General features: G+C 47.2%; 10 protein-coding genes across 11 annotated transcripts; 5 read left to right on the top strand and 5 right to left on the bottom strand.

Moving 5' to 3' along the window:
- Positions 1–1,029, top strand: LDX57_010379 (retropepsin-like aspartic protease; the record flags this gene model as incomplete). Its single annotated transcript, XM_046092133.1, has 1 exon — positions 1–1,029. One exon carries the CDS (start codon positions 1–3, stop codon positions 1,027–1,029), a length of 1,029 nt encoding a protein of 342 aa, XP_045948111.1.
- Positions 1,030–3,061: 2,032 nt separating this feature from the next.
- LDX57_010378 (uncharacterized protein) lies at positions 3,062–3,659 on the top strand (the record flags this gene model as incomplete). The annotated part of the gene is made up of 2 exons (XM_046092132.1): positions 3,062–3,455; positions 3,508–3,659. The coding sequence occupies 2 exons, from the start codon at positions 3,062–3,064 to the stop codon at positions 3,657–3,659; spliced, it is 546 nt and encodes a 181-aa protein (XP_045948110.1).
- Positions 3,660–4,231: 572 nt separating this feature from the next.
- Positions 4,232–5,168, top strand: LDX57_010377 (uncharacterized protein; the record flags this gene model as incomplete). The annotated part of the gene is made up of 2 exons (XM_046092131.1): positions 4,232–4,387; positions 4,497–5,168. 2 exons carry the CDS (start codon positions 4,232–4,234, stop codon positions 5,166–5,168), a joined length of 828 nt encoding a protein of 275 aa, XP_045948109.1.
- A 761-nt stretch (positions 5,169–5,929) lies between these two features.
- Positions 5,930–7,070, top strand: LDX57_010376 (uncharacterized protein; the record flags this gene model as incomplete). The annotated part of the gene is made up of 4 exons (XM_046092130.1): positions 5,930–6,251; positions 6,363–6,631; positions 6,680–6,984; positions 7,031–7,070. The coding sequence occupies 4 exons, from the start codon at positions 5,930–5,932 to the stop codon at positions 7,068–7,070; spliced, it is 936 nt and encodes a 311-aa protein (XP_045948108.1).
- Positions 7,071–7,175: 105 nt separating this feature from the next.
- Positions 7,176–8,506, bottom strand: OLE1_2 (acyl-CoA desaturase; the record flags this gene model as incomplete). Its single annotated transcript, XM_046092129.1, has 2 exons — positions 7,176–8,227; positions 8,284–8,506. The coding sequence occupies 2 exons, from the start codon at positions 8,504–8,506 to the stop codon at positions 7,176–7,178; spliced, it is 1,275 nt and encodes a 424-aa protein (XP_045948107.1).
- Positions 8,507–9,663: 1,157 nt separating this feature from the next.
- LDX57_010374 (aromatic ring-hydroxylating oxygenase subunit alpha) lies at positions 9,664–10,912 on the bottom strand (the record flags this gene model as incomplete). Its single annotated transcript, XM_046092128.1, has 3 exons — positions 9,664–9,858; positions 9,914–10,139; positions 10,197–10,912. The coding sequence occupies 3 exons, from the start codon at positions 10,910–10,912 to the stop codon at positions 9,664–9,666; spliced, it is 1,137 nt and encodes a 378-aa protein (XP_045948106.1).
- A 1,623-nt stretch (positions 10,913–12,535) lies between these two features.
- LDX57_013072 (uncharacterized protein) lies at positions 12,536–12,930 on the bottom strand. Its single transcript, XM_046094825.1, has one exon. It carries the CDS (start codon positions 12,891–12,893, stop codon positions 12,609–12,611), a length of 285 nt encoding a protein of 94 aa, XP_045948105.1. The 5' UTR covers positions 12,894–12,930; the 3' UTR covers positions 12,536–12,608.
- A 5,076-nt stretch (positions 12,931–18,006) lies between these two features.
- Positions 18,007–18,855, top strand: LDX57_010373 (uncharacterized protein; the record flags this gene model as incomplete). The annotated part of the gene is made up of 1 exon (XM_046092127.1): positions 18,007–18,855. One exon carries the CDS (start codon positions 18,007–18,009, stop codon positions 18,853–18,855), a length of 849 nt encoding a protein of 282 aa, XP_045948104.1.
- A 345-nt stretch (positions 18,856–19,200) lies between these two features.
- LDX57_010372 (DUF1996 domain-containing protein) lies at positions 19,201–20,992 on the bottom strand. Of its 2 annotated transcripts, XM_046092125.1 has the most exons (3): positions 20,439–20,992; positions 19,902–20,352; positions 19,201–19,846 (listed from the first exon to the last, which is right to left on the bottom strand). In XM_046092125.1, exons 1-3 carry the CDS (start codon positions 20,798–20,800, stop codon positions 19,505–19,507), a joined length of 1,155 nt encoding a protein of 384 aa, XP_045948102.1. In that variant the 5' UTR covers positions 20,801–20,992; the 3' UTR covers positions 19,201–19,504. The 2 variants fall into 2 exon arrangements, with proteins under 2 accessions (XP_045948102.1, XP_045948103.1); XM_046092126.1 differs by having other exon boundaries at positions 19,201–20,352.
- A 1,156-nt stretch (positions 20,993–22,148) lies between these two features.
- Positions 22,149–23,823, bottom strand: LDX57_010371 (uncharacterized protein; the record flags this gene model as incomplete). Its single annotated transcript, XM_046092124.1, has 5 exons — positions 22,149–22,372; positions 22,423–22,577; positions 22,646–23,541; positions 23,597–23,758; positions 23,806–23,823. 5 exons carry the CDS (start codon positions 23,821–23,823, stop codon positions 22,149–22,151), a joined length of 1,455 nt encoding a protein of 484 aa, XP_045948101.1.
- Positions 23,824–24,545: the final 722 nt, after the last annotated feature.

Raw genomic sequence — 24,545 nt, 5'->3', positions numbered from 1 at the left:
ATGCCTTACCGAGCGAAAGTGACCCCAAATAAACGGCTATTGGCATCTCATCTGACCACTTGTTCTTTGACCGCAGCCTTAGGCTCCCGTGAGGATGTTCAGCAACAGCCTTCGTCTCTCAAGTCCATAACTCGAAGGTTTATATGGATCCTGGACTATATCAAGCCTTCACGTGTGTTTAACTTGAGAGGACGTCGAGTGGAGCGTGTCAGCTATGCCGAGCATTCCACAGTCGCCTCCCGAACTCCTTATATTCGATCAGCACAAATTCCTCTCCTTAATCCGTGGAGCACTTTTGGATTTGAAGGACAACTTCTTGGAACAGCTACCTCCTTGCGCTATGCAATCTATAGCCAGAGTAACGATCTTCGAATACCCTTTCTTTCGGAAGATGGTCCTGCCCAGTACGACAGGCTCGTAGCCGACAACTTAGCAATTGGGCTGACACCGTCATCGTCATCGTCGAGCCATCCGTCACTCCTAGAGATACCAGATTTCACTGAGAGAATTGAGCGCCAACGCATTGGAACTGAACAGACAACCCCGTTTGAGTTAGACGACCATACAGGCGACATCTCTGGTGTCACTTCAAGTCCGACCGACATCGTTCCTGTCTCTGTTCATCCACTCAAAGACAAGAACCTGTTCCAAACAACTGCCTATATCATTAGACCTGACGGCGAAAAGGGTGGTGTTTTGATGATGATAGACACACAGTCATGTCACAATCTCCTTAGCTTCGAGAGATGGAAATCTTTGAACCTCAAGATGGAGCCTTATGACCGAAAGTTGTACCCTTTGCAGACATTTTCCGCGCCGGTCAGGGGAGTCAAGCCGCACGGCATTGTTAAGAACGTGGAGTGGCATATCGCCAACCACATGAGGACCAATATCTCCGATTACCTGGTCGTCGACATGAGAGATTACGATGCAGTTCTTGGTCAGAGTGACATCGTAAGATACGATATCCTTCGGCCGGGTCCCGGAATTGAGCGCCCTGCCGTCGACCGAAACTTGGTTCAGGCCTAACTGGATCAGATATTTCTCGAGGCAAGGGTAATTTGGATTTCTCTTACCGTTCATTGTCCAATACCTTCCCTTTGGGGTTTGCGCTGCTGATTGCCGCGTTTCTGCTTTTACTTTCCTCAATTGTCTTATTGTTTCAAGACAATTGGTATGCAAAGATCACCTATGTTGAATAAATTAGGCCTGGATGCTCATTGTTCTTTTTTAACGTGTTATGACCTGTATGATGTCAGTTTGTGTTGCTAAATCATGTTATCAGATGCTGATGCATATTTCTTTTCATTGCCATTAACAGTCTGTTTGGCAAAGGCTTCTCTCGCATGGCATGGAGTTCAGACAACAAACCTACAGTTCCAATATAAAGGATGGTATACAGTTCAGTGGAGTCGGTGGGGCTGTCAGACTTTCACGGGAGTTTACATATACTACATTGCTTGCAATATTTCCGCTTCATCCTGTTGTCACCCTTGTTTCTTCTATTTACTGCCTAGGTAGCTAATCAACATGCGATGCTGTCACGTAGAGTGGCAATAAGCAGCCGTATTTCAAACATTTGAAACAGGTATCATACAAGGTGGTACGTAATGAACGGGTCATTCTATGCTTTTTCAGAAGCCTAACTACGAAGAATTTAACGCTACCTAGACCAGGTCTAAGAGCTGTAAACCATGCGGTAGGAGCAGAGTCTTGCTGCACTGTACTGGGGGTAATCGCACTTGTTGCATCTTACGGAGCAACCGGAGCCTTGCGGTAATCAATAGCTTTTTGGGGCGCATAAGGCGCGAAAACCGCTCCCCCGTCACTGGAAGTGAGGCAGCAAGATCTGCAAGGAGGCCCAACCAATGCAAACGAACAAGTAGGATTGGCTGGTATGTTTCCACGTCAAGATTCAGGGCGCAGATGCTGACGGCGGCGTGGTCCTAGACCATGTTTCGTTTCCCTGTAATCTAGGCCGGCTGACTGTCCGAACAGATCCGATGGGAGTTACACGATCCCTGATCCCTGCTACTAGTCTGTTGCCATCATTCGTTGGCTTTTTTGTTTTTTTTTTCTTCCAAAATTATTTCTTCTTATGCTTTTGGGCCCTTTAATTTGGGATATTTCTTTTGATTGGCTCTTTGGTTCTTTTCTTTTTGCGCCTCTGGATACTCTGGACCTACTTTTTTACTTTTGCACTTATAGCAGTCTCCGTGTTCATAGAAAAAGCAGCGATATTAAAAGTCTGGATAGACTGTGGCTTTTCCGCGAAATAATAGAAACTATACAGGATCCCACATTATGGTCCTGCGAACTGCATACGGAACCCCAACAATAAGGTCATGAGACCGAATGAAGATCGATTATGAAGCGTTGTGTTCGACATACATCGCAACCACAGCCTTGTCAAAAAATATCCCTACCGGCTACGGAGATTCGGAATGCAAGATAATATTGACGCTGACTGGTTGATGGACCTACACAGCTGATTATATGATAAAACAATCAATAACATTTACCGAGATAGTGCTGAACGCGCGCTAATCCTAGGATACAGAAAGCTGCCTGGGGCCCAGATAGTCTATATTTACGAGTCATGACTGCTTCCGACCACCCTTCTCTAATGGCATGTTCAATGCGTTTAATATGTGTTAATTTCCTTGGGCAGGGAAGCAACCATCAATGATAACGGGTGGCATTGGCTGTCGGAACGTAATGCGTGAACTTCTCGCGGGGTTCATTGAAGCTCGACCATACACGTTCGTCTCAATGAAGCAAACATGCTGGTTCTAGGAGCTGAATCTAGCATCTCGATGCGGTTGCTGTTAACCCTGGGGCTCCAAGATGGAGCCTCAGAGTGCTGCTCGAAGAATATATAGCGATCATTGAACAGCCTACCAAACGTATATACATACAAGACTATGTGAATACCCTCTACCTATTGCATGACACCGCATGGCTAATCATATGGTATGTTTCTATAGATAGTCTCATTTGTCTTTGTCTATGCTTGGGAGAAGTAATGCTAACGGGTTTCTGATAGACGAGCCTCACTATCATGCGTATCCTGTGCTTTGGCCCAGGCGAGCTTCAGCCTCAGCTTAACGCAGTTACGCTTGACCAGCTCAATCACAATATCCTGACACAGAGAGGACTCAGGCTACTCCAAGGCATTAGAGTTCATCCTCGGCAAGAACCGAAGCTTTTGACTGATCGAACTGGTTTTGCATTTGCAGTTCAAGATGTAGTCGACCTCCAGATTTGGAGGGATGGCGATACCAGGAGTGTAGATCAAAGGTTCTATGTTCTTATGAGTGATGATACACTTCGGCAACGGGACTTGCACGAACAACGTTTACACGTGATTCTGAGCCCTAACTGCTTCCCTCCAGACAGTCCAGACTCAGAGGGTGATTCTGTCGCAACAATGAGGCTGTCAAATCCTAGTTCAAGTATGTTGTTTATCCTTACAGAGATATAAGGCTTCTTCTAAGTCAATTACAGCAGAAAGAGCGGTGCAAGAACGGGTTGCACAGGAGAGGCAAAGAGCAGCAGAGGAACGAGATAGGCTAATGCGCGAGCAAGATAGAATAAGACGCGAGCAAGACAGGGCTCGTGCTGAGCAGCAGAGTCGAGAGACCCAAAATGGCGGATAACTTGTTGTACAGGGTTCCATTGAACTTTTTTATGTTTTTTGATGCCTAGTGAAGAAGGATCACGGCTAATCCCTTATGTACCTTGTGAAAGTCAAACCGAAAAACCAAGTACTAGGTTACGTGCAGGTGGCAGGGCCGCATACAATTCGAAAAGCGAACCCCCTGGCCAATGTTTCCTCTTTTGCCACAAAAGGCGCCCTAATTTTGAACTCGCCTCACTGGGACTGTGCAAGGTTAGTAACGACTGTCTGAATATTTTGAGATAGATACAATAAGCGGGGTAAGACTGGGCTCTTTGAAAAAGAAACTGATCCGTACTAAAAGCCTAAGGCTCGGGACACGTTGCTCACCCCTGTGGGGGAATAAAGGTGGCAAGCAAAGTGAATCAGCAAATGCACGTATCGCTGAGAATAGCAAAGCGGGGCCACCCAGGTTAATCTTAAGCGCTTACTTGCCTTCCTATAAAGCTGGAAAATATCTCATCACAGTTGTGTCCTTGCACCTGTATTCTAGATAGTGCTACCACGCTTTATAATTAACTTCACTTTCTTCTAACCTGAATAAATCTGTTGATGATGGCTTTCAATTCTTCAAGAGCTTTTCTTTCGACTCCGCAGGCCGATGATAGCCGCTCAGATCCTCCGAACCTTGAGGAGCAAACGACGCATAAGGCCAGCACATCTCACCCACACTGGTATTGGGGAACCCACAGTACGAACGGCCATTCAGTAAGTTGGAGATATCTGTGCCAGGGCTTCCATCACTAGGCATGCGTATTGCGCTGTTAGTGAAGGGCCCTTGATCTGCTACTCGAGTTCAAGTATCTGACGCAATAAGATGTCATTCTTCACGAACTCACTGAAAAATACTGTCTCGGCAATACTACTACGCGCCTCACCTAATGACTGGACTCGCCAGTATGCAGATACAGATCGGTATACGGGCAGTACAGAGTCGCACTCGATTAATTCTCAGCGTTCCTTCGGCCAGGAACAAACAAGCAAGGAACGCGATGGTTTCTCAGCAGAATCACTGCCATGCAGTCCCGTGGATCACGAGCAATTGACTGATTCTCTACAACGAACACTGCACGAACAAAATGCATATCACCCTACTGGATCATACGAAGACCTTTGTCAATCTGATTACATATATGATGTCATGATTTTGACACCCCGAAGATCCAGGATTCGAAGGCGTATGGTGATTGATTTCGAAACAGAGATCAACATCATGAGCGAGGCGGTATACAAAAAGTTAGATACTCATATAGAAAGCTTTACAGGAAATGATATCACGTGGTGGAATCAGTCTACTGTTCGGCCATTGGGAAAGTGCAGCGCAAGCTGGACTATTTGTGGCCGAGAGAGGTTGTACTACGCAGAGTTTCTGGTAGTTGGAAATACTCAGTTTGACGTCCTCCTTGGAAGGGAATCAGTTCGACAGCTTGGCTTATACAGAGCTGATCCGTGGGTTGCGACCAGGCTACGATCCTCGAACAAGCAATGATACTTGCTTTTTTGAGATATTGATCTATTGATGTGCAATTGATCAAGTCACAGATGGGGCCAAAGAAAGCAACCTATATAGCAAGTGGTTTAACGCCGAAAGAAGAAGAAAAAGAAATGACAGTAAACGCCAGCAAGGACGTGCTATTTACTTTTACGGAGTGTATGCTTTCAGATTTCTCGTGACGTGGCGCATGAATGAGCCTATTATCTACTTGCTTTTGGTGAAAGAATGCCTTAGAATTGAGAATCTCTTCTACATGAAAAATTCTGCTTTGACCTCTTAATTGATCAAAGAAAGCTGACCGGGTAGCCCTCCAGTCATACAAGACCAAGTATCCGTCTCGCTGCGGGGCTGTGATTTCGGGCCGCCTTATGCGATCCTTTTCACACACAGAAACATCCTTGCATTGTTTGCTGGCCAAGGCTCAAGTCGTATGGGAACACCTAAACAGAACCGTTTAATCGGACGCTTGCTAACCTCACCACGAGTGAACCATATGATATTTCTGCCCAAATCAGCAACCTCAACCTGCCTCGCCGATTCTTTTGGGGTCCATTATTCAAAGTTATTACATCTGGCAAATGATTTTCACACTGCCCAGAGATCGGGCAGCTCTGAGAAAATAATGCCAGTGTACACATGTCTTATGACAGGATGACTGACTTTATAAGGAGCTGTACAGGAATCTACAACACCACATATTTCTCAATTGAGCATTCTCATCATATGGCGACTTGACGAGACACTCACTACGAAAGATGCAAAATCGGGGCGGTCAGAAGAACGCACAAGGTTACGACAAAATTGCATTACTTTTTGCTAGAGATCCTGGATGCTCTGTCTTCAGACGCTTCGATGAATTCAGCGCGAAAAACTTACTATACTATCAAGCCCAGATAGCAAATTTCGAGGAAGATTTCCATGAAATAATCGCCGACGACAAAGCCTCCGGGGGCAAAGATAGTCCATACTACCCGTTCTCTGTGCGATGCTTGCAGGAATCCATGAAAAGTACAAAGCCAGAGGATAGAGCGCAATGGTCGAAGTTCCTAGAGGGTCGCGAGCTAGTGGAAAGCTACTGTGAGTCCTATCAGGCCCACCCTACGCGCCCTCCAATATCAGTTGAAGTAGTCGATTTGCAGTTTGCAACCTATATTGACTATTTTATCTTATCACTTCCCATCTACATAGATAGGGCTTTGATACAATACAAAGAGCTTTTGACATTTGATAGCCCGAATGAGACCGATCGAACAAATTATCAACAATGGCTCGCGCATCAGAGTGTGAAGGGCGATGTCTACTTCGCGACATGCGCTGAAATGGACATATATAACTCCAAGAACAACCATGACATGATCACAGTATCCAACAAGGAGCAAGGGGCTGACAAGATGACAAGATGGATATTTGAACGATCTAGCGAATGGTTCCAGGGACGGTGTGGCCGACATTTTGAAGTAAGGTCAGACAATTGTAATGCTGGGTCACATGCTAACAGCAACAAGGAAGAGCATGATATCGAAGGATTCAACGAGGAAGAAGATGTTATCGAAGGAATAAACAAGGATGAGTATGATATCAAAAAGTTCAGAGTCCGGCACTACAGCGACAAAAAGATTAGGTCGTTCACTTATGTAGTCACCGTCGTTGTTGCAGCAGTCCTGCCTGCTTCATGTATGATTGTGCTGTACTTTGTCAAGGACACTGCCGGAAGAATACTGACTGTCATCGTCTACAATATCTTGTTTTCGATGTTTCTCGGGCTTCTGGTTCGAGCCCGTCGAGTGGAGATATTCGCCGCCGTTTCTGCGTATGTTTACTTCCCTTCAATATCTAGATCGTGCTGACCTTTCCAGATTTACCGCTATTCAAGTTACTTTGATTACCAACTCTTGAGAATGCCAGCTTATATGCTGAACCTTCAACGTTACTATAAAACTTTGGTAGTATACATAGAACAGGCATGTAATTAACAACACAAATTGGGATACAAGTATGGCTTCAGTAGATCCCACCATGTAGAGATGATCGATCTTTCTGGGCCTGCTTGAAAACCTCCACCTCGCTACCTCCACGAATCACCCCAATCCTCATCATCGACAGCAAATTATGGGCAGCATTTGAATGATAATACACACCCCCATTGAACATTGCTGTAGCATCCTTTCCAATTCCCGCCTTGATCATGGCCTTACCACCCGGGTGCTCGTCAACAAAGTCAGTCACATCGTGGATCACCCCGGCTATAGCAACCAATGCCTTGGTCTTTGACTTCTCGATAAAGTCCTCCCATTCCATGACTGGCAGCTCGCTCAGTGGTGTCCCCCAATTGAGCAATACCCGTTTCTGATCCACCTTCTTCTGCATTTGTTGTAGCCGACCCTTTTCAATCTCGTTGGCCCGGAACTGCTTTAGATCGTACGCCAACCCAACCTGTTTCCACAACCAAATCGTCCACTTGGTGGGATCATATTGATACCATTCGATCGCGTTGCGGTAGTCGGACGGGAACTCATGATGGAAGTTATGATATCCTTCTCCGAGTGTCGCGAGAGCTGTAATGGCATGGTCGCGGGGAGAGGTGCGATCATCAAATGGTTGTTCTCCAAGCCAGTGAGCCAGCGAATTAATGCAGAAGGTAGCTTGCTGAACGAAGAAAATTCGCAGGATGCCAGCATAAATGAAACCGCCCCACCAGTCACCCCAGAGGCCGGCGACGAGCATGGGAACAACCATGCCCATTGTGAACACTACTTTCAGGTAGTGACGGTGCTGGAAGACAACAACAGCGTCTTCATTGAGATCCGACACGTCCGACCGTCCGATCCGCTTAGGGTTCTGTTTGAGGACCATCCAGCCCAGATGGGAATAGACGAACCCCTTGCTGACGGAGTACGGGTCTTTGCTTGTATCGGTATATCGGTGATGCGAGCGATGCAGCCGAGCCCACCATCGGGCTGAGCCCTGCGCGGCGCCGCCACCAGCGGCTGCGAGCCATATTCGGAGAGGTAATCGTGCGGAGTAGGAAGTGTGAGACCAAAGGCGATGGTATCCTATAGAATAAAAGGTTAACCGCGTGATATCTTCCAACAAACGCGCAGTAACTCACCCGCTGTGATGCCTAGGCCCGTGAAGAAATAATAGACTACAGCCCATATGGCTGTCTTCAATTGCAAAGGAACCCAGTAGGCCTGTATACAGCCGTAGAGAGGAATTCCGATGATCATAAAAACATTCAGCCAGTTAACGTGTTTGTGCCAGTTTCGCGCAGTTATTGGTGTATCAGCGATATGGACACTGCTTTCCATCTTTTTATGTTGAGACCGAGCCATGATCGTGAGTCTTTACTGCCCCAAGGGCTTGCGTTGATCAATTTAGGCCGCGACACCGAGCGAAAGTGGACAGCAGAAGACAGGATCTCCAAGATCAAAGAGATAATACATCAATCACACTTCAAATGAGAAGAATTGACGCAAAGGAGTGGTTAGTAACTGGGTATACAGGTGAACTGCATTTATATGCCAGCCTTAGCGATATCCCAACCTAGGCCCATCCGCACGCGCTCATAATTACCAGGAATAAGACTGCCAGGCCTAGATGACCAAGTTGGCCAATACCAACCAAGAATTCCACGACCGTTGGGCTGGTGACATGATGCCCTGGTTCCTAGTTTCTAATGGAACCAAGGGAAGATCAGCCCATCGGCTCCCGTCTGTTGGGTCCCCAACAACTTGCCCCTTGGTCGGTGGAAATTTAGCGTCTCTTTCACTGGCTACCACAACGGAAGGATCACTTCAGTAAGACTCAGTCATCACCGCACTGTGTTTTATGGCCATAGACTGTGTCGATTAATTATGGCGTGGATCGATCAGCTTGCGAATAGATATTCTGTTGGGCCCAATTGGTTTGATCTTTAGGGCACATTCTCCACAATACGACGATGGGGCTATATTCCATGAATAGAATCGATTCGAGATGCTCCCTTGCACGATAGCAAGAACAAGTAGACTGAAAGAGCCTCGGTCCCTTTCTTTTTCTCAACAAAAGCAATCCTTTCACATGTCATTCGTTTTAACTTGCCAGGGCAGTGGGCAAAGTATGGGAGATTCGTTCCATCCACTCATAACTTTATGAAAGGGAACAGCCAATCGCTTAGTAATCCCCTATGCGCAACCCGCAGCGATGGGTTATCTGGAGGCCTCAGAGAACATGGAACTACTGATTCTCACCTATGAGATTGACTGCTGGTCAGATTATACACCTTTGTGTTTGCTGCTAGATGTTTCAATTTAGTTGCGGTACTCTGAAGCAACCAAACGACTCCGTTATCTCAAGTACCTATTTCCACAATACAACATTTATCATTATGTCATGGGCCGAGAGAGCGTTCTGTTCCAATCATGCAGTTCATGCTATTCCCACTATGAATTATGGCCTATTCAAGTATTCTTGCTCAATAGTTTGTCCCAGTCAATCATGTTCGGAAGTATCACCACGAGAGCTCCGGTCTATCTAGACAGCTGTCCGCTTCTAGTTTCGAGCAAAATGCTTCTTCCTCGTGAAGCTTCTGTGTCATCGGAGGAGCCGGTGTGGCAGGCCAGATCGATTGTCCACCCTTCTGTTCTTCCATCCGCCGATGCTCCATGACAGCTTCTCGCACCGTGTTTTGAAAGTGAACCGGACCCTAGGCAGTATCTGTCAGTTATGGCATCCTGAGGATTATCATGCTTTGTCCTCACCTTCTCCTTCGTTGGATGCAACTCGCCGTTGGTGAAAACACCAGCATCCAGGTTCCCTTGCGTTCCAACACACAACTCTCTGTCCTCGTCTAGTACTTGTCTATAAAATGTATTTATCTCCCTGAACTCGTCATCCGTTGCATCCCGATGCCGATATACTTCATTTTCGATCTTGCTTCTCGTCGCGCTCACCGGGAACATGCGCTGGATGTAGAAAAATTTATCCCTGTTCAAATTTGGTCAGCCCTGCTCACACTCTCCTAACCCCTATCGAAGCACCTACGTCACTGTCACCGACGTCGTCGGATAAAAATAAGTAATAGCGCGTTTGAACTGTGCATCGCTGCCCTTCTTGTTATAAATATGATGTTCCATGTATCCCCCGTTGGGCTCAACGCGATACTTAGGGAGATCGGACACGCCACGGATCAGCGGATGCGAGGTCGCGCAATGATAACACTCGTTGTAATTCTCCACCAGACCTTTCCAGTTCGCATCAACGTCCATATCCCAGTAATGATCGAAAGAGTAATTCTTGGCAAAATCGAAGTCTTGCATGCGCGGCTGCTCATCGATCTTATTGTACTCCTCGTCCCAGTTGACATCGGGCGTTTCGCTAGCTTGGAGATTCACCCATAGGAAACCGGCTTTGTCGACGTGCGCGTGCACAGGGAGAAGGGAGTTCTTTGTCTTGTCGAAATCAGTCTCTGTTTCAAAACGGGGAGCTTTGGCTAAATTGCCCTTCAGGCCGTATGACCAGCCATGGTATTTGCAGGTTAAAATAGAGGAAGTGCCGCAGCGGGACTGCACGACTGGGAATGCGCGGTGGCGGCAGACATTGTGAAAAGCGTTGATAGAGCCCTCTCGGTCGCGGACCACGAAGAAATTGAAATTAGCGACGGTGAAAGACAGGAAGTCGCCTGGGTTCATGAATCGGCTGGAGTGCGTGAGTAGAATCCAGCGCTTGGAGAAGATTGCACGGCGTTCTAGCTGATACATTGCCTCTGATCGGTACCATGATGCTGGAAGACCTCTGGACTGGGGATCTTCTCGCGTGTTGCTTTTTTTGAATAGCCACCACATCTTGAGTCCTGCTACTGAAAAGTCCTATTACTCAATCTTTCTAGTAGGTTGCTAGGAGCGTATTCATGGGTAATATTAGCTTATGTACAGTGGGTTATCGGTCGTAGAGATAGCAAGAGTGGGGGGGTTCAATGCGCTCGAGGTACCTAGGCTACCCACTCGCTGATAAGATAGAGAGTTCAGAGGCCTGGTGGGGTTAAGAATGGGGGCATCTGCCTCATTTGTTGTATGTCTAAGCCAAGTAATAGCGTATTCTCGCAAGTAGCCAACTTTGGCCAGTGGTTAGACCTGGTCATTAACGGTGCAATCTCTAATTGGCTTGAATTAATGCAACCAACCCCAAGCAGCAACAAGTGCCCGTCACGTATACGTAGACTGAGTAATTTCTGAGCAGGATTTGCTGGAGCCAACTTGTTGCCGAGCACCTATGAATTTGTAAAAGAGGTTCAATTATTCCAATTCCTCTATTTCTATATTCACTTCAGGTATGCCTTTAAATCTTCCGAATGTAATGTTTTATTGCGATACTGTTGAAGAAAGCCTGTTTGCCGTCAATGCCATGTTACAAGTTATGTGTCCAGTATCATAATCGGTTTCAGCACAACTCTATAACAAAAGCTATATATCCTTATCAACAGAAGTGGATGGCCATTGGGATATACATCCATGCGGAATAGATGGGGGGAAAGGGGTGCTTCGTTCGGGAGATATCAGAAGTGGGGCAGGCAGAAAGATAAGATAGCGTTCAGCCACCTTGGGAGCACAGAGGTATCGGTCCATGTACAACCACAAACATAGTGGGATCGTTGAAGCAGAGCCCAGAAATACCGTGGTTAAATATATATGCCAACCGCCTGCGAAGACGGAAAGTAGTAAAACACCATCATGTCTCTTTTACTCTTCGAAAGTCTCCGTTATTCATTGGAAGAGTGATGAAGCGAAGCGAAGATTAGGCTGGTTTGTATAGGAAGCTAAATTCCCTAGAGATCCAGATGTCGAAATGACGTCCCACATCCTGTGGGGTAGAGTTCTGTCGCCCATTTATAATTACTGTGGCGTTGCAGGGACTCCTTGTACCTCAGCCAAACGCGCACATAATATGCTAAAGCATTGACAAAGGATCCAGCTGAGCTTTTCGAGTTCAATTAACGTGTTGCAGTCTCTCTGATATGCCTGAAATCATCAAGAGGTCACCAAAAGCGTAGTTTTTCAAGTAACAAGCCTTAGCTATAAAAGATGCTAGGCAGTACAATTTCTCGTTATAGTTTTTCTTTTTTTTCTTTTTTTGTTTTTTTCTCTATTTCGTGTTTCCTTTTTCTTTTTCTTCTTTTCCCTCTCCTTTTCTCTCTCTCTTTTTTTTCTTCTTTCTTTTTTTTTTTTTCTTCTTTCTTTTTTCTGGTCTCGGTATCGAGAACTGGAATGCCTCAGCCACCCAATCCTTCATTATCTATCATTTTGTGAAGGAAACGGAACCCATTATCCAGACAGCTTTTCACACTCATACAAGTGACCTTCGGCAGACCAACCAGACCCACAATGGGGATCAGAATCGGTGTTGGATCAGTAGACTGAATGACCGCACAAAATGGGCGCATTCGTAGCACAGTCCAGTTTAAACATATGAAGGACCCCAGGATCTGCCAAGGCTTTTATAACCGGGTCTCTTCACGCTGGTGATCAAGTCAAGCATGGCCTCCCTTAACCTTGAAATCCCATCCGTGGAAATTTGGTGGTGAAAAACTATTCGTCCTGTGGCAAACACATTCAATCCACGCTGCTTGCAGTGACTCTCAAACATGGATGGTGCAATACCCATCTTCTTTAGATCTATAAAGATTATGTTTGTGTCAACAGGAAGCGAAAATTCATATCCCAGCGCATCGAGGTATTCGGCCATTTGTCTTGTGCGGGCATGGACTTCAGGAAGCAGAGGCAATGTTGTTTCTAGTGCTACCGATGCAGCTGCAGCCATCATTCCGATCTAATAAGATTAATTGACTGGTCAGTGCACTTCTTCCTTCTCTCACCGATCAATGAGCGGTGTAAATTTCAGATATTCCGCCTTACCTGTCTTGTTGCTCCTCCAAACATCTTTTGGAACCAAACTGCACGATCAATGAATTCCCTACTACCCACAATGACGCTTCCCATTGGCGCCCCAAGACCCTTAGAGATGCAAAGGCTGATACTGTCGAAGGCGGCGCAGTAGTCCTTTATGTCGACCCCCTCGGCAGTGACCGCATCCAGTACTCGAGCTCCGTCTAAATGCATCGCGATTCGTGGTCTACCGGGTGCAGTAGGGTAATTCCACACGAATTTGGAGATCTCTCTGGCATGTTTCAAAGGTAGGATTGAACCACCCAGACTGTTCTCGAGTGATACGATTCTGGTTGGTGGAAAATGCACTAAAGACAAGATCAATCACAAAGCAAGAGCCAGAAGGGGCCTGTGCGACAATTGTACATACCGTTATCGTCACCAATTAGATGTTCTTGGATATCTTGCAGTGTCAGATGGACCCCATTTTTCGGATGCACACCCGTTACTGAAGCCTGCGATAAGACAGGGAGTGCGCCAGTTTCCCAGCACTGAACGTGGGCACGATAGTCCAGTAGGACTGTGTGAGGGGGCTGTTGAAGATGAGTTCTCAAGCATATCTGATTACCCATCGTTCCAGATGGTACAAAAAGAGCAGCCGGCTTCCCTGTTAATTGCGCCACTTTTTCTTGTAGGGCCTTTACTGATGCATCACCACCCTCGTTATAGATGTTATCCCCGAAGGAGGCATTGATGATAGCCTTGGGGAGCATTACATATTAGTTATCGCAGCGTCATATGGGGGTTTATACTGTTAAGTTCGGCCTACCTGCATCATTTTCTCCGTGGGCACAGTCACTGTATCAGAACGAAAGTCTCTCCCGGCTCTTTCAATGGCTCGGAGGTGGGATCTGGTTAGCAACCTGCCATTATTCTGGTCAGTTCGCCTATCCAATAGGTCATTTGTTTCTGCTTCGTGATCCGAATTATTCAACGGGTCATTCCCAATCTTGAGAACCACCCGCCCTCGCATTTCACCTTGAGACACGTCAATTATGATAACACCCGAGAGAAAAGAAAGACCTGTTACCTTTCTCCATAATTTCATAAATATCGGGGAGTTTGGAGAATTCGACTACCCGAGATTGCACCGAGAATCCAACCCTCGCAGCAATTTCAAGTGCCTCCTCTGTTTCGCGTCGATTTCCAACGTATGACCCTTTGATACTGACCTTGTTGATCACCATGGAAAAGATATCTGCCGAGATCTTACCAGGAGGGAGACCAACGGCAACAATAGTTCCTCCAGGCCTGATGTACTATACAGACTCAGAACCCTAGTTGTTATAAGTGAATCTGAACTCACCTACTTCCAGTGCTTGATGAAAGGGGCCCTCAGCCGCAGCAACTACCATCGCTGCATGTGGCCCTCCGCCAGTGATTTGCTTGATTTCGTCCGCCATAGTGGGGGATTTATAGTCAACAAAATAATCAGCTCCCAATTCCTCTTCGCACATCCTCTTCTTCAAGGCCCCCGTGGATACGGCGAGCACACGGTACCCGCAGGCCTTCCCATATTGGCACGCCAACGACCCTAATCCACCGCCAGCACCGACGATAGCTTGCGATTGCGAGTCAGCTAGGACTTTGATACATTCGGTAAAATAGAGCCTACCTATGACCTGCCCGGGGCTCAGGTTACTTTCCCTAAGAGCTTTGTATACAGTAACACCGGCACAGAGAATCTATCCGCTCAATCTTTAGTAACGTCTCAATGAAGATAAGCAAGGTTTAGATATATCAGGAACACAAGCATTGAATCAAGAGAGAAAATGAAACTTTTCGGACTAAACGTCGTACGCACCGGAGCCGCGACCTCAAGCTGGATCCCGGGCGGAATGTGCACTGCATTCCCAGCCTTGCAAACAGCATACTGCTGGAATGTCCCGTCCACGTTATACCCAGAGAGTTGGAGGTCCGGACAGAGAGGTTCGTTGCCGCCGGAACAAAATTCGCATTCACCACAGGTTCTATTCATCCACTGCATTAAACCGTCAGCATTCTGTTGTCTATGGTTCCCTCCGTCAGTCTTTTACCTGTATTCCGACTTTATTTCCAACCTTTATATCACCAACACCATGTCCTAATGCTGCAACGTAGCCAACTCCTTCATGGCCACCTAAAATACGACTAGTATGAGCATCTTTCGCTGAGCATCTGTGGGCTCGGGGCATAACAACTCACCTACGAGGTTCTGCTTCGAAGTTACGGGAAAGTGGCCTGAGGAACGTGATCATGTTAGATTACGCGTTCGTGCAGGTCCCGAGGTTTTCGAACCTTTCCAAGCATGAAAGTCCGTGTGGCAAACACCAGAGTACTCAAGCTGAACCAGAATTTCGTCATCAGCAGGATGAGGAACAGGAATCTTCTTGAGCTCAACCACTAGAGCACGTCAGAGTCGCCTTATTGTCAGACAGACTAACTCCCACCTGTATCATGGGCTTGAAAAACATGCGCCCATTGCTTGTCCGGAGTTCTGGCTGGGCTGTTTCCGTTGACATGGGAGAAATGCATCCTAGGCGAGCGACTTTGTGAGAATTGATCGCGCAACTGAACGTGGAGGGTCTTTAGATAGGCTCTGGAAAGATCTAATGTGTGCAGTCAATTTTCACTCTTGAGGAAGTGTTTAGGACCCTCTACCTCCCACGACCCTTATATATGTGTGTATCTTGCACTGTTGACGGAGGTAATGAAATCATGAAATGCCAGTCTTCCTTGCCATGTTCAACTTGCTGCAGGTTGTGTATTCGGATAACTTGCACTCATTCTACTCCTTAGTCTGTCCCTCTAACTGCTGGTCGGGGTTGGTTAATTCTCGCAGCGAGGAGAACATTCCACTCCTCCATAGCTCCTTACCTCCTCCCTGAAAAGGTGTAATTGACCGAATCATGCTCCACGGTCACGATCTTCGCTCCCTTTTCTTCTCCAAAAAACATCAACAGAAATACCATCGCTCCAACTAATGCCATTGCCAGGTAAACGGAATTGTCACAATATCACTGCTGGGAGTATGCATGGCATTGCCGCCTTGCGCGCCTCCAACTACTGACAGCAAGGAGGGTCTACCTTTTATGTTGTGGTACACGATAGCACTGCCACATTGGTACACAGACTTCCACTAAACGTATCTCCATATGCGACCAGATAAGGGTATATTCTCTGGTCTTCGAATACGGCAAGTCGGCCGATGCGCCGCCGTCTCGACTAAATCATTTATAATATTCACAGCACGAGAGTTCTCCGTGTATATGCTGTGCCAGAAACTAGGAAAAATTGTAGACATTCAGGGCGTATTGTGTAATTATGCCTATTCTGTTATGCAAGCCTACCGGAAATCAAGTTCCGTCAAGCATAGGAAAATTGGGTTTGAACTCAATCTCGCTCGCAGAAAAAGACACTCGGGTCCGAACCGGCCGACATGTAAGGGGTTGGTAAGTCAAGCCACCCAAGTATTCAATAAAGAAACGTAATGTTACCGTTGGCCTGTGAAAGCCCGGATCCCTTGCTAATGGTGTGCATTGCTTAGCTTCTATGTACAACGTAAATGCGGATTCGGTGAAGCCTACCGCCAACAAGCCAAGTGTCTACTAAATCGTATTCACTACATACGTAGGGAAGATTGTTTTTCGAAATGGTATCTTAAATAACTTACGTGGTTGGAAATTATCATACGGCAAAGACAACACCTCGCTGCTTTATCACCGTTAACGAGCGATTCAGTAGTAGATAGGAAACTGAATACTCAAGGAAGTCTTGTTTCAATACCCAATAATGTGCGATTTTCTTTGACGTAAATTGCCTTTGCCCGTGTACAGCCCTCGTTATTTCTTTTGCACAGTCTATTGTGGCCGGTAACTCAATATAAGTTCTACTTCCCAGAGCAAAATGTATTCCTCTGTCGTGTGCTTTAAATATGTCCCTGTTTTACATCTGAAGGACAAGCATGTTGTACTATGATTGTACTATGAGGCGAAAACGGCTTCCATAGTTCTCCCATAGACATAGTTCATTCTACATTCAACCACTTTACTCTGACTTTCCGTTTAATTTAGAAGGGACTCCAGAAGTTGATCTGAAACACAATCTTCTAGTTTGAATAGTATAGCCATATCCTCAGCTTCCCACCACAACTTTTCCGCCTGTATTTCTGTTTGTCATTGTTCATTTCTTTCATCATTCGCATTGACGTTAACAACTTGGGACAAGAGATGGGCTTAGCTAATCTACGCATTCATGATTGATCATATCACTAGCTACGAAGAATACCGAAAGTCCTTGCTTCCCCTCTCTGAAAATATGAAAGAGCTGTTAAGTCCTAAACAGTTCAATATCAAGAACAATCTCCGTAGAAGTCTCCCCCGGTTGACCTAAAACTCAAAGCCATGCGTATCATACCCGAGTCATAGAGCGTTGCTGTAGGTAATACGCTGATCAGTATGACCTCATCCCACAGAATTACCTTTGTAACATCGAGAATACCTCCGACCCTCATAGCCTCACCTTTCAGTTCAATCTCATCTGCTCATCATGGTTGGGAACTCATGTCGCACCGTGTCCTGTGTAGTCTGTTCAGTAGGTTTTGCTGGAGGACTGGAACGCGACAATCTGTATGCACGCGAAGACTTGTTTAACTTATACTTGACCGATAATATAGGCAAGCACAAGTTGAGAACACACACAACGGTCCCAGCAGTGGAGTTCGAGCAAACAGATTTTATTAAAAAGCCCGACGTATGGAAATTGTTCCATCGATCCAGTATGTTGCTGTTTTTCCGAACAAACTGATCACAGTCGATCAAGTACACTTTCGTCTACAGAATCTTACTAACCTTGAACAACAAACAGTCCTCGTTCATCCCAAAACTCAAGTGCTGTTTGTGTCCGGTATAAATCGCGGATCATCCAGAAGAGCAATGAAATATTACGACTATGCCCTCATTCATGGGGACGTGAAAAGTAGCAGTCGATGGCACGTCAAATGGGAGCGGGCCGACCCCTTCTCGTCAAACAAAACGTGTCCTAAGAGCTTTTGGGGGTATCCCATTCATGCGCATTGTTGGATGCTTCTTGACCGCTTCATGGGACATGGCCTTCTGATGCAGAATCTTGGTCTATTTGTTCAAGCCTTACAAAGATACTGGGGGGAACACAAGACGGAATGGGGTTTCGCTTACATGTGTCCCAGAACGACCGGCCACCGCGAAGATTATTCGAAATGGGTCAGGAAATTGCGGGTCGGTGCTACGGACCAGCACAACTGTCGCACCCATTTCCCAGGAAATCCGTTTCGGATACCGGCTATCCAAACATTAGTTTCTCAATTCTCGCGTGATGCTGATACTGATCGCCAAGTATCTTCGGCGTTTTCCTTTATGAACATCCTTCCGGAAATTGCGATGATGATCGTCGATACCATATACGAATGTCATCCGCCGAGTATCGAGAGAATCAACGATATACGGAATATGTTGGAAGCGTTCGGATGGGTTTTGCCCACATCGTATTGGACGTCTCGGTTCAATCCAGAGATATTCTTCGAGATTGACGACCTTATAAATTCGAGAAAGGATATCAACTTACCCAACCTTGTTCTAGGACTGGAGGAGATTATGCTGGATGAAGATTGGTTCTGCAAAAGTGGCCTTTACAATCGCGGTCGAATATTGAAGTTAATCAGTGGCATCAAAGAGCACTTCCTACAGTTGCTGGAGAGTGAGAACAACAAAACCGCTAGTGACCAAGACATAGACCTTGCTTTGTGAGGGTCGCCTAGCTTTCAATCAAGGCTTTTTTCATGACGCATTTCGATTCTTTCCTCATTTTCCCTTTCTCTGTTCTGTCTACTGTCTCTTTGTTTTGTTTCAACCTAGGTCTTTATTGTGCATTCTACTGTTTTCGATATTAATATTAATCTTAATTTTACTCATCATCATCTATCTTCTTTGTTTATCCTGCTTTAGTAAAAGATTGACTACATCCTTAAACCCTTGTCCACCGGTATTTGAGAATATTTGACACCTAATTCGTGCCCCGGACCTCTAACCCATCAGCAATAAGCACTCAATCAGCAATGTTGTATAATATGATCCTCCAATGGACATCCACATCAATGAACTGGTAGAAATACTTCACAGTTTCCGTTCTTGAAAGCTTTTATTATACCTGCTCAACACAAATCTCGCCTATTACAAGAAAAATACAGAGTTCTAATTAATGGAAAACGATGTCTCGTAACCAAGACGCACGTTTTTCCACCCACCGATATACAAGCTCTACGACGAAGCAATAAATAAAAACCTTTATATTACACACATACACATAAATTGTCCTCCAATCATAGAAAAATATATATAACGTCACAAAACCCACCTAGCCGCAATCGCCCAACCTCAAGACGCTTCACGAACTTATCTACGCCTTGTGGTGAGCACCGTGACGGTGGCGAGCAAGATGCTCATGCTGCTGGCGCTTGCGTTTCTCAGCCGGCGCCTCGAGAAGAGCAGGCATCTCACACTCCTGGGGCTCAGCACGGTCAGGTCCACCAGTCAACGGGTTGCAACCGGGCAGGTTCTCGAAGATTCCGTCGATGTCCTCGTCGACGAGGTTAGGGACAGAGCAGGCCTGGCATTCCTCGTCGGAGAAGAATTCGAAGACGGGCGTGCCGTTCTCGTCGACGCAGTCTTCCAGGTTGCCGCTGAGGTTCAGGCACTTGTCGATGGCGGTTTGGAGGACGTCAACGTCCCAGCCGTTGATCTTTTACGTGTTAGCTTTCGGTATTATGATCGGAGGCAAGGGTTGGGGGGCTTACGAAATCACCATGGAATCCGTATCCAGTGGGGTCACCGTTCGCCAGGACGAAGGGCTGAGAGTCACCGTACCACTGGTCCGCAAAGACGCCGGTGTTCCAGAGAACCTCGTAGAAGATAGAGACGAGATGGACGGGATGACTCTCGGGGCAAGTGCCGTCGTTGAAGGAACCCTCGGGGTAGGCGACGTGGGACTTGTGGTCATCCGAGTCGAGGTTCTCGCCATCCCAGCAGCTGGGGAAGAAGACTTGCACCCGCAGACCGTCGGGGCAGTTTTCGTTGGGGAACTCGTTGGTCTCGGGCTTTGGCTCGGCGTTGTAGTCGAGACAGACGAAGCTCACGGCCTGAGAGGCGGCGTCATCGTCGAAGCTGCGCTTGAACGGGTCTCCGGCGACCATGCGGAAGTCCTTGGGGAAGGCCTTGATTTCTTCCTGGTTAGGACCGCCGCGTTGGCTGTGGTGGGTTAGCTTTGTCGCATAGGCCGGACCGTGCATCGATAACAATATTTGGGGAAGGTTAGGAGAGTCTTAAGCACATACAAGTAGTAAACGTTCATTCCTCCGGTGTTCTCCCACTGGTCGCCAATCTGGGGAACACTGATAAAGCTACCGTTCTCGGCATGGTAGTAGAGTTTGGGGGTCCAGTAGTTAGACAGATCCTGTTTGATGGGGCACGACGAGCAGTCCGAGCTGCGGGCGTCGTCGTAGTTCATGTCGAATTTGAAGCCATTTCCTCCCGAGATGGTGTGCACATGTCCAGCCACCTCGCCGGGGCTCATGATAGGGTCGGCACGTTGCTGGACCAGGCGACTAGGACACATCATACGCCAGAATGCAGATGCCGACGTAGCATATAGGGCCAGGAGACCCAGGGGCGCTTTGCTCACAGTATTAACGCGCATTTTATCGGTCGAATGAGTGTGGTGTTTTCAAAGGAATGACTTCTTTTAGTGGTTCCAGCCACCTTAGGGCAAATTTTAATGAATGGCAAGAGCAGCGCAAATCGTGAAGAAAGAGAAGAAAGTAAGAAAGTCTCCAAACAGTAGGTACTTGGGGGTAGATAAATCAAAACCAACCACAGGAACACCCCCAAGTCCAAGCACTGGGCGTTTACCACCCCCATTGTCCAGGAATAGGAGCAGGCGAGGCATGTCTACAAACTCAGCCCTCGATAGGTCAGACGGTTACATCCAACTTTCTGCATTTCTCTAGTTCGCCTTCCAAGGCCCTTTCGGCCCTACCAAGAAACTACCAGGCCAATAGTGGAGGATAGGCCGACCATCCGGGACTCGCGCTTCCATCGGGGGCCCTTAATCGGCCCCATCGACCCTAGTCGGCTGTGCTGCTGGTCAATCCCGGCTTCAGCTTATTTCTTAGTAATACCGAGCGCCAAATGCGATTGTGAAACAAGCCATGTGGGCTGTGCAGCCTCTGGAGGGCGAGGATATTGGCCCGTCGTGGCGCCGAAGGAATCAATGAACCCTCCGTTTAATGTCCACCACTCTCTTGGCATCAGACGCAGCATCCTCCTTTGTTCTGCAACACAATGCGGCAACGAAGGAAGGTAATTTTGGGCATAGCTCCCTGGATGAAGTCTCAGATCCGCTGGGAAAAGGTTCCTGTCGATATGAATTCTTGGTTGCGTATGGTTATTACTCGCAGAATCAAGCAACCAACACCCTTGCCTGAAGATCCTTCTTGGGGATTAATGTGACCCCATCCGATCTAAATCCTCTCGTGAAGACAGGATAAGCGATGATAACACCCTGCCGCTCGATGGAATGGTGTCCCTGGCCCGATGTTTGACAATTACAACATGAATCATTCACATTCTGTCACCCAATACTAGTGGTGGTGAATGATCCGTTCACGAGTATTTTTTGCGGATTTGTGCACGCTGGGGCGCGCCAGTCGCGCTTTCGTTCTTGTTTTCATGTAAAACCCAAGCTAATGGCATCTTTTCGGTAATTTCCGCTCCGCGAGCCTTGTTGCTAACTGAAAAAGTCTGCTTGCGCTAGACTGCTGCCCCCAAGCGCTATCGATGTGTTCCGCAATCGTTCGAAAAGAGAGATAGAATCCATGAGACAAAATGGAGGAATTGAAACGAGAGCAAAAAAAAAAAAAAACAGTCGTAAGAAAAGGGGTATTGGTTGGGTATAATGTTGAATTGATAGGATTGTACAATTTTGGCTGCCGACAAAATGCGTGCCACCATAGGAAGGCAAATCAGAATCCTGCCAACACTCAGATTTACGGTCGCAGGAGATTCAGCGCGCCTCCAACCAAATGCAAACTGCCTGTAACAAGCACCTGCACACCGTCCTCCTGTGCCACTATCTTTTTGGCCTGTTTAATCGCTCCCTCGATCGTCGGGTCAGTTGACACGGTAGCTTGGGGATCAAATGCTTTCCACAGCGATGAATATATCCCGCAGAGATCAGGGAAAGGCGTCTCCGGTACTTTAAGTGTTTTAACTACCATATGATGTCAGCCATTGTCCGTGGCGAAATCGTCAAGCCCGTACCGATTCTGGATGTCCCATCCTCCCGCTCTTGATATGTAGTAAATATAACATGATCTGGCTTCGCATCATTGTCAAGCAGCGTGCGTGCGATGCATTCCAGAAGCTGGAACCCATCGCGCTCCTCCGAGAAATGACTGAAAATCAGCACGCGGCATCTAATGCAACGTCGGATGTGTTAGTCAATGGACCCCATTGTGCTTGATACGGTTTCAAGTACACTCACTTCTGCGGGCTTTCCGCGTGGATGTTTTTCGCAAACCAGACCCCAGTCTGTTCCAAGCTCAGCGTGTTATGCGCCCCGTCAATAAACCACTGAGATGCTCCGTCATCGATGACCTCGAATCTCCCAATCCACGAAAAATTCTTGATTCCATCACTGACATCGTCTGCGTTTAGAGTTTGCCCCGGCTCTTTTAGTTGTATGAAGGCCATGGCAAGTTCGAGGGCCAGGGAGCAGTTCAGTCGCTGGACCGGCACACTGAGTGCTCTATTGTCAGGTGGAAGACAACCATCGGTAGAGACAAATTTTAAAGCTGTGTTTCGCTCCGCTGCACGGCTTTTCAGCATTTCGGACGGACCGGTTTCCTGCGGCACAGAGAATGCAGGTGCGCCAGGTTTGAAGATCCCGGACTTATGCCAGGCGATATTTTCGATGGTCGGGCCGAGCTGATCAATGTGGTCGAGTCCCAATGACGTTATCCCAGTCACGACTGGTTTCTGAATCACGTTAGTAGCATCGTACTCTCCGCCATGGTGAGTCTCGAAGATCGCTGCCTGGACATTTTCTCTGATGAAAGAATGAAAAGCCAGTAAGGCCAAGAACTGCAAGTAGCGCGGCTGTCGCTTGGTCTTCCCGTCTTGCTCTATGTCCGGAGATATAAGCCGCTCGTATACCTCAAAGAAGTATCGCGTGAATAACTCCTCCGTGATCGGATGATTGTTGATCTGGATTCGCTCACGAACGCATTGCAGGTCCGGGGACGTATACAGTCCGATTCGATTAGGGAACCCCGTCCTCAATCCATGTGTGTGCAGAAAGCTGCGCGTGAAAGCGCAAGTACTTCCTTTGCCTTTGGTTCCGGTAATATGGACTATGTTCAATTTGTTGACATCGTCGTCCTAGACACGGTCAGATGACCACGACAACCCTATCTTCATCGCTGGGGTGACCTACCGTGTGGCCTAGAAGCTGCAGCCACTCCCTCATCCCTACCAGGCTTGGCAGTCCCCTGAGACTCTGGCTGTCCGTCGCAGTGGCCACATTCTTGAGAGTGGAGACGGCGGGCGTCTTCGGTCGCGCTTTTCGCCTTCGCGTCTCTAGGAGTTTGAGGGCATTCTGACGGCGGTTAGATCAAATCAACAGTTGGCTCTTGGTATATGTACCTCATATGTACGCTTCATGTCAGAATTTGGGAAACCTACGGAATCTGTGGGTGCATCCAAATCCCAAATCTTCGATCGATGCGAGAAATTTGTCTGTTGACGTCTTATCTCATCCCGGCACGTGATGTGATTGATAAGACCCCCGTTTGGGCGCGTCGCCGATGCAAACTACTTCCAGTTCACAATTCAAAGACATCTGGCCAACGTTCGGCTACACCTGCATACACAGGTTGACGAAATGCGAGTCACACCTGCAAGGTGTCGATCCATTCAACAGAATCATTGGTCCGAGGCCCCGGCATCCTCGTTGATCCACAAGGATTTGGCGCCGGATGTGACACCGTTCCGCTGCCTCTTTGTCCTCCAAGCGCCCAGTCGAACGTTCTCGCCAGTCGCCATCATTAAACCACCGAAGCCACAGGACCAATTGAAATTGGCAAATTAAACGAGACAGCAACCAAATCAATGAGTGGCACATTAGAGACTCTATTATAATTAGAAGCCGGGTTCCGAGATTGAAGCCAAGACAGAATCAGGCGGTATCTCGGTGGAAATTAAATGAGCACCTGCCTGTTCTACCTTGTACGGGTGTTCAAATAGGTGCCACAAAAGACGGGATTTCATAAACATGGCGCCTATACCCCAGCTGCCTGGGTAACTGGTACATGCGTTCAGTCAGTAGGGGGTACAGACATGTCGACATATAACCCGGTAGTCTGCCCACCAACGTAGCTACATAT

This window comes from Aspergillus melleus (assembly GCF_016097325.1).
Source record: "Aspergillus melleus strain CBS 546.65 chromosome Unknown contig6, whole genome shotgun sequence".
Taxonomy (NCBI): Eukaryota; Fungi; Ascomycota; class Eurotiomycetes; order Eurotiales; family Aspergillaceae; genus Aspergillus; species Aspergillus melleus.
This window is presented reverse-complemented; position numbering and strand designations above follow the sequence as displayed.

Bases quoted from the DNA above. Each gene is read 5' to 3' on its own strand.
- LDX57_013072 (XM_046094825.1), bottom strand. From the start codon at position 12,893: ATGGCCGAATACCTCGATGCGCTGGGATATGAATTTTCGCTTCCTGTT.
- LDX57_010372 (XM_046092125.1), bottom strand. From the start codon at position 20,800: ATGCGCGTTAATACTGTGAGCAAAGCGCCCCTGGGTCTCCTGGCCCTA. The intron at 20,353-20,438 runs GTATGTGCTTAA...AACCCACCACAG, and splicing joins GGAATGAACGTTTACTACTT to CCAACGCGGCGGTCCTAACC. The intron at 19,847-19,901 runs GTAAGCCCCCCA...AACACGTAAAAG, and splicing joins ACGGATTCCATGGTGATTTC to ATCAACGGCTGGGACGTTGA.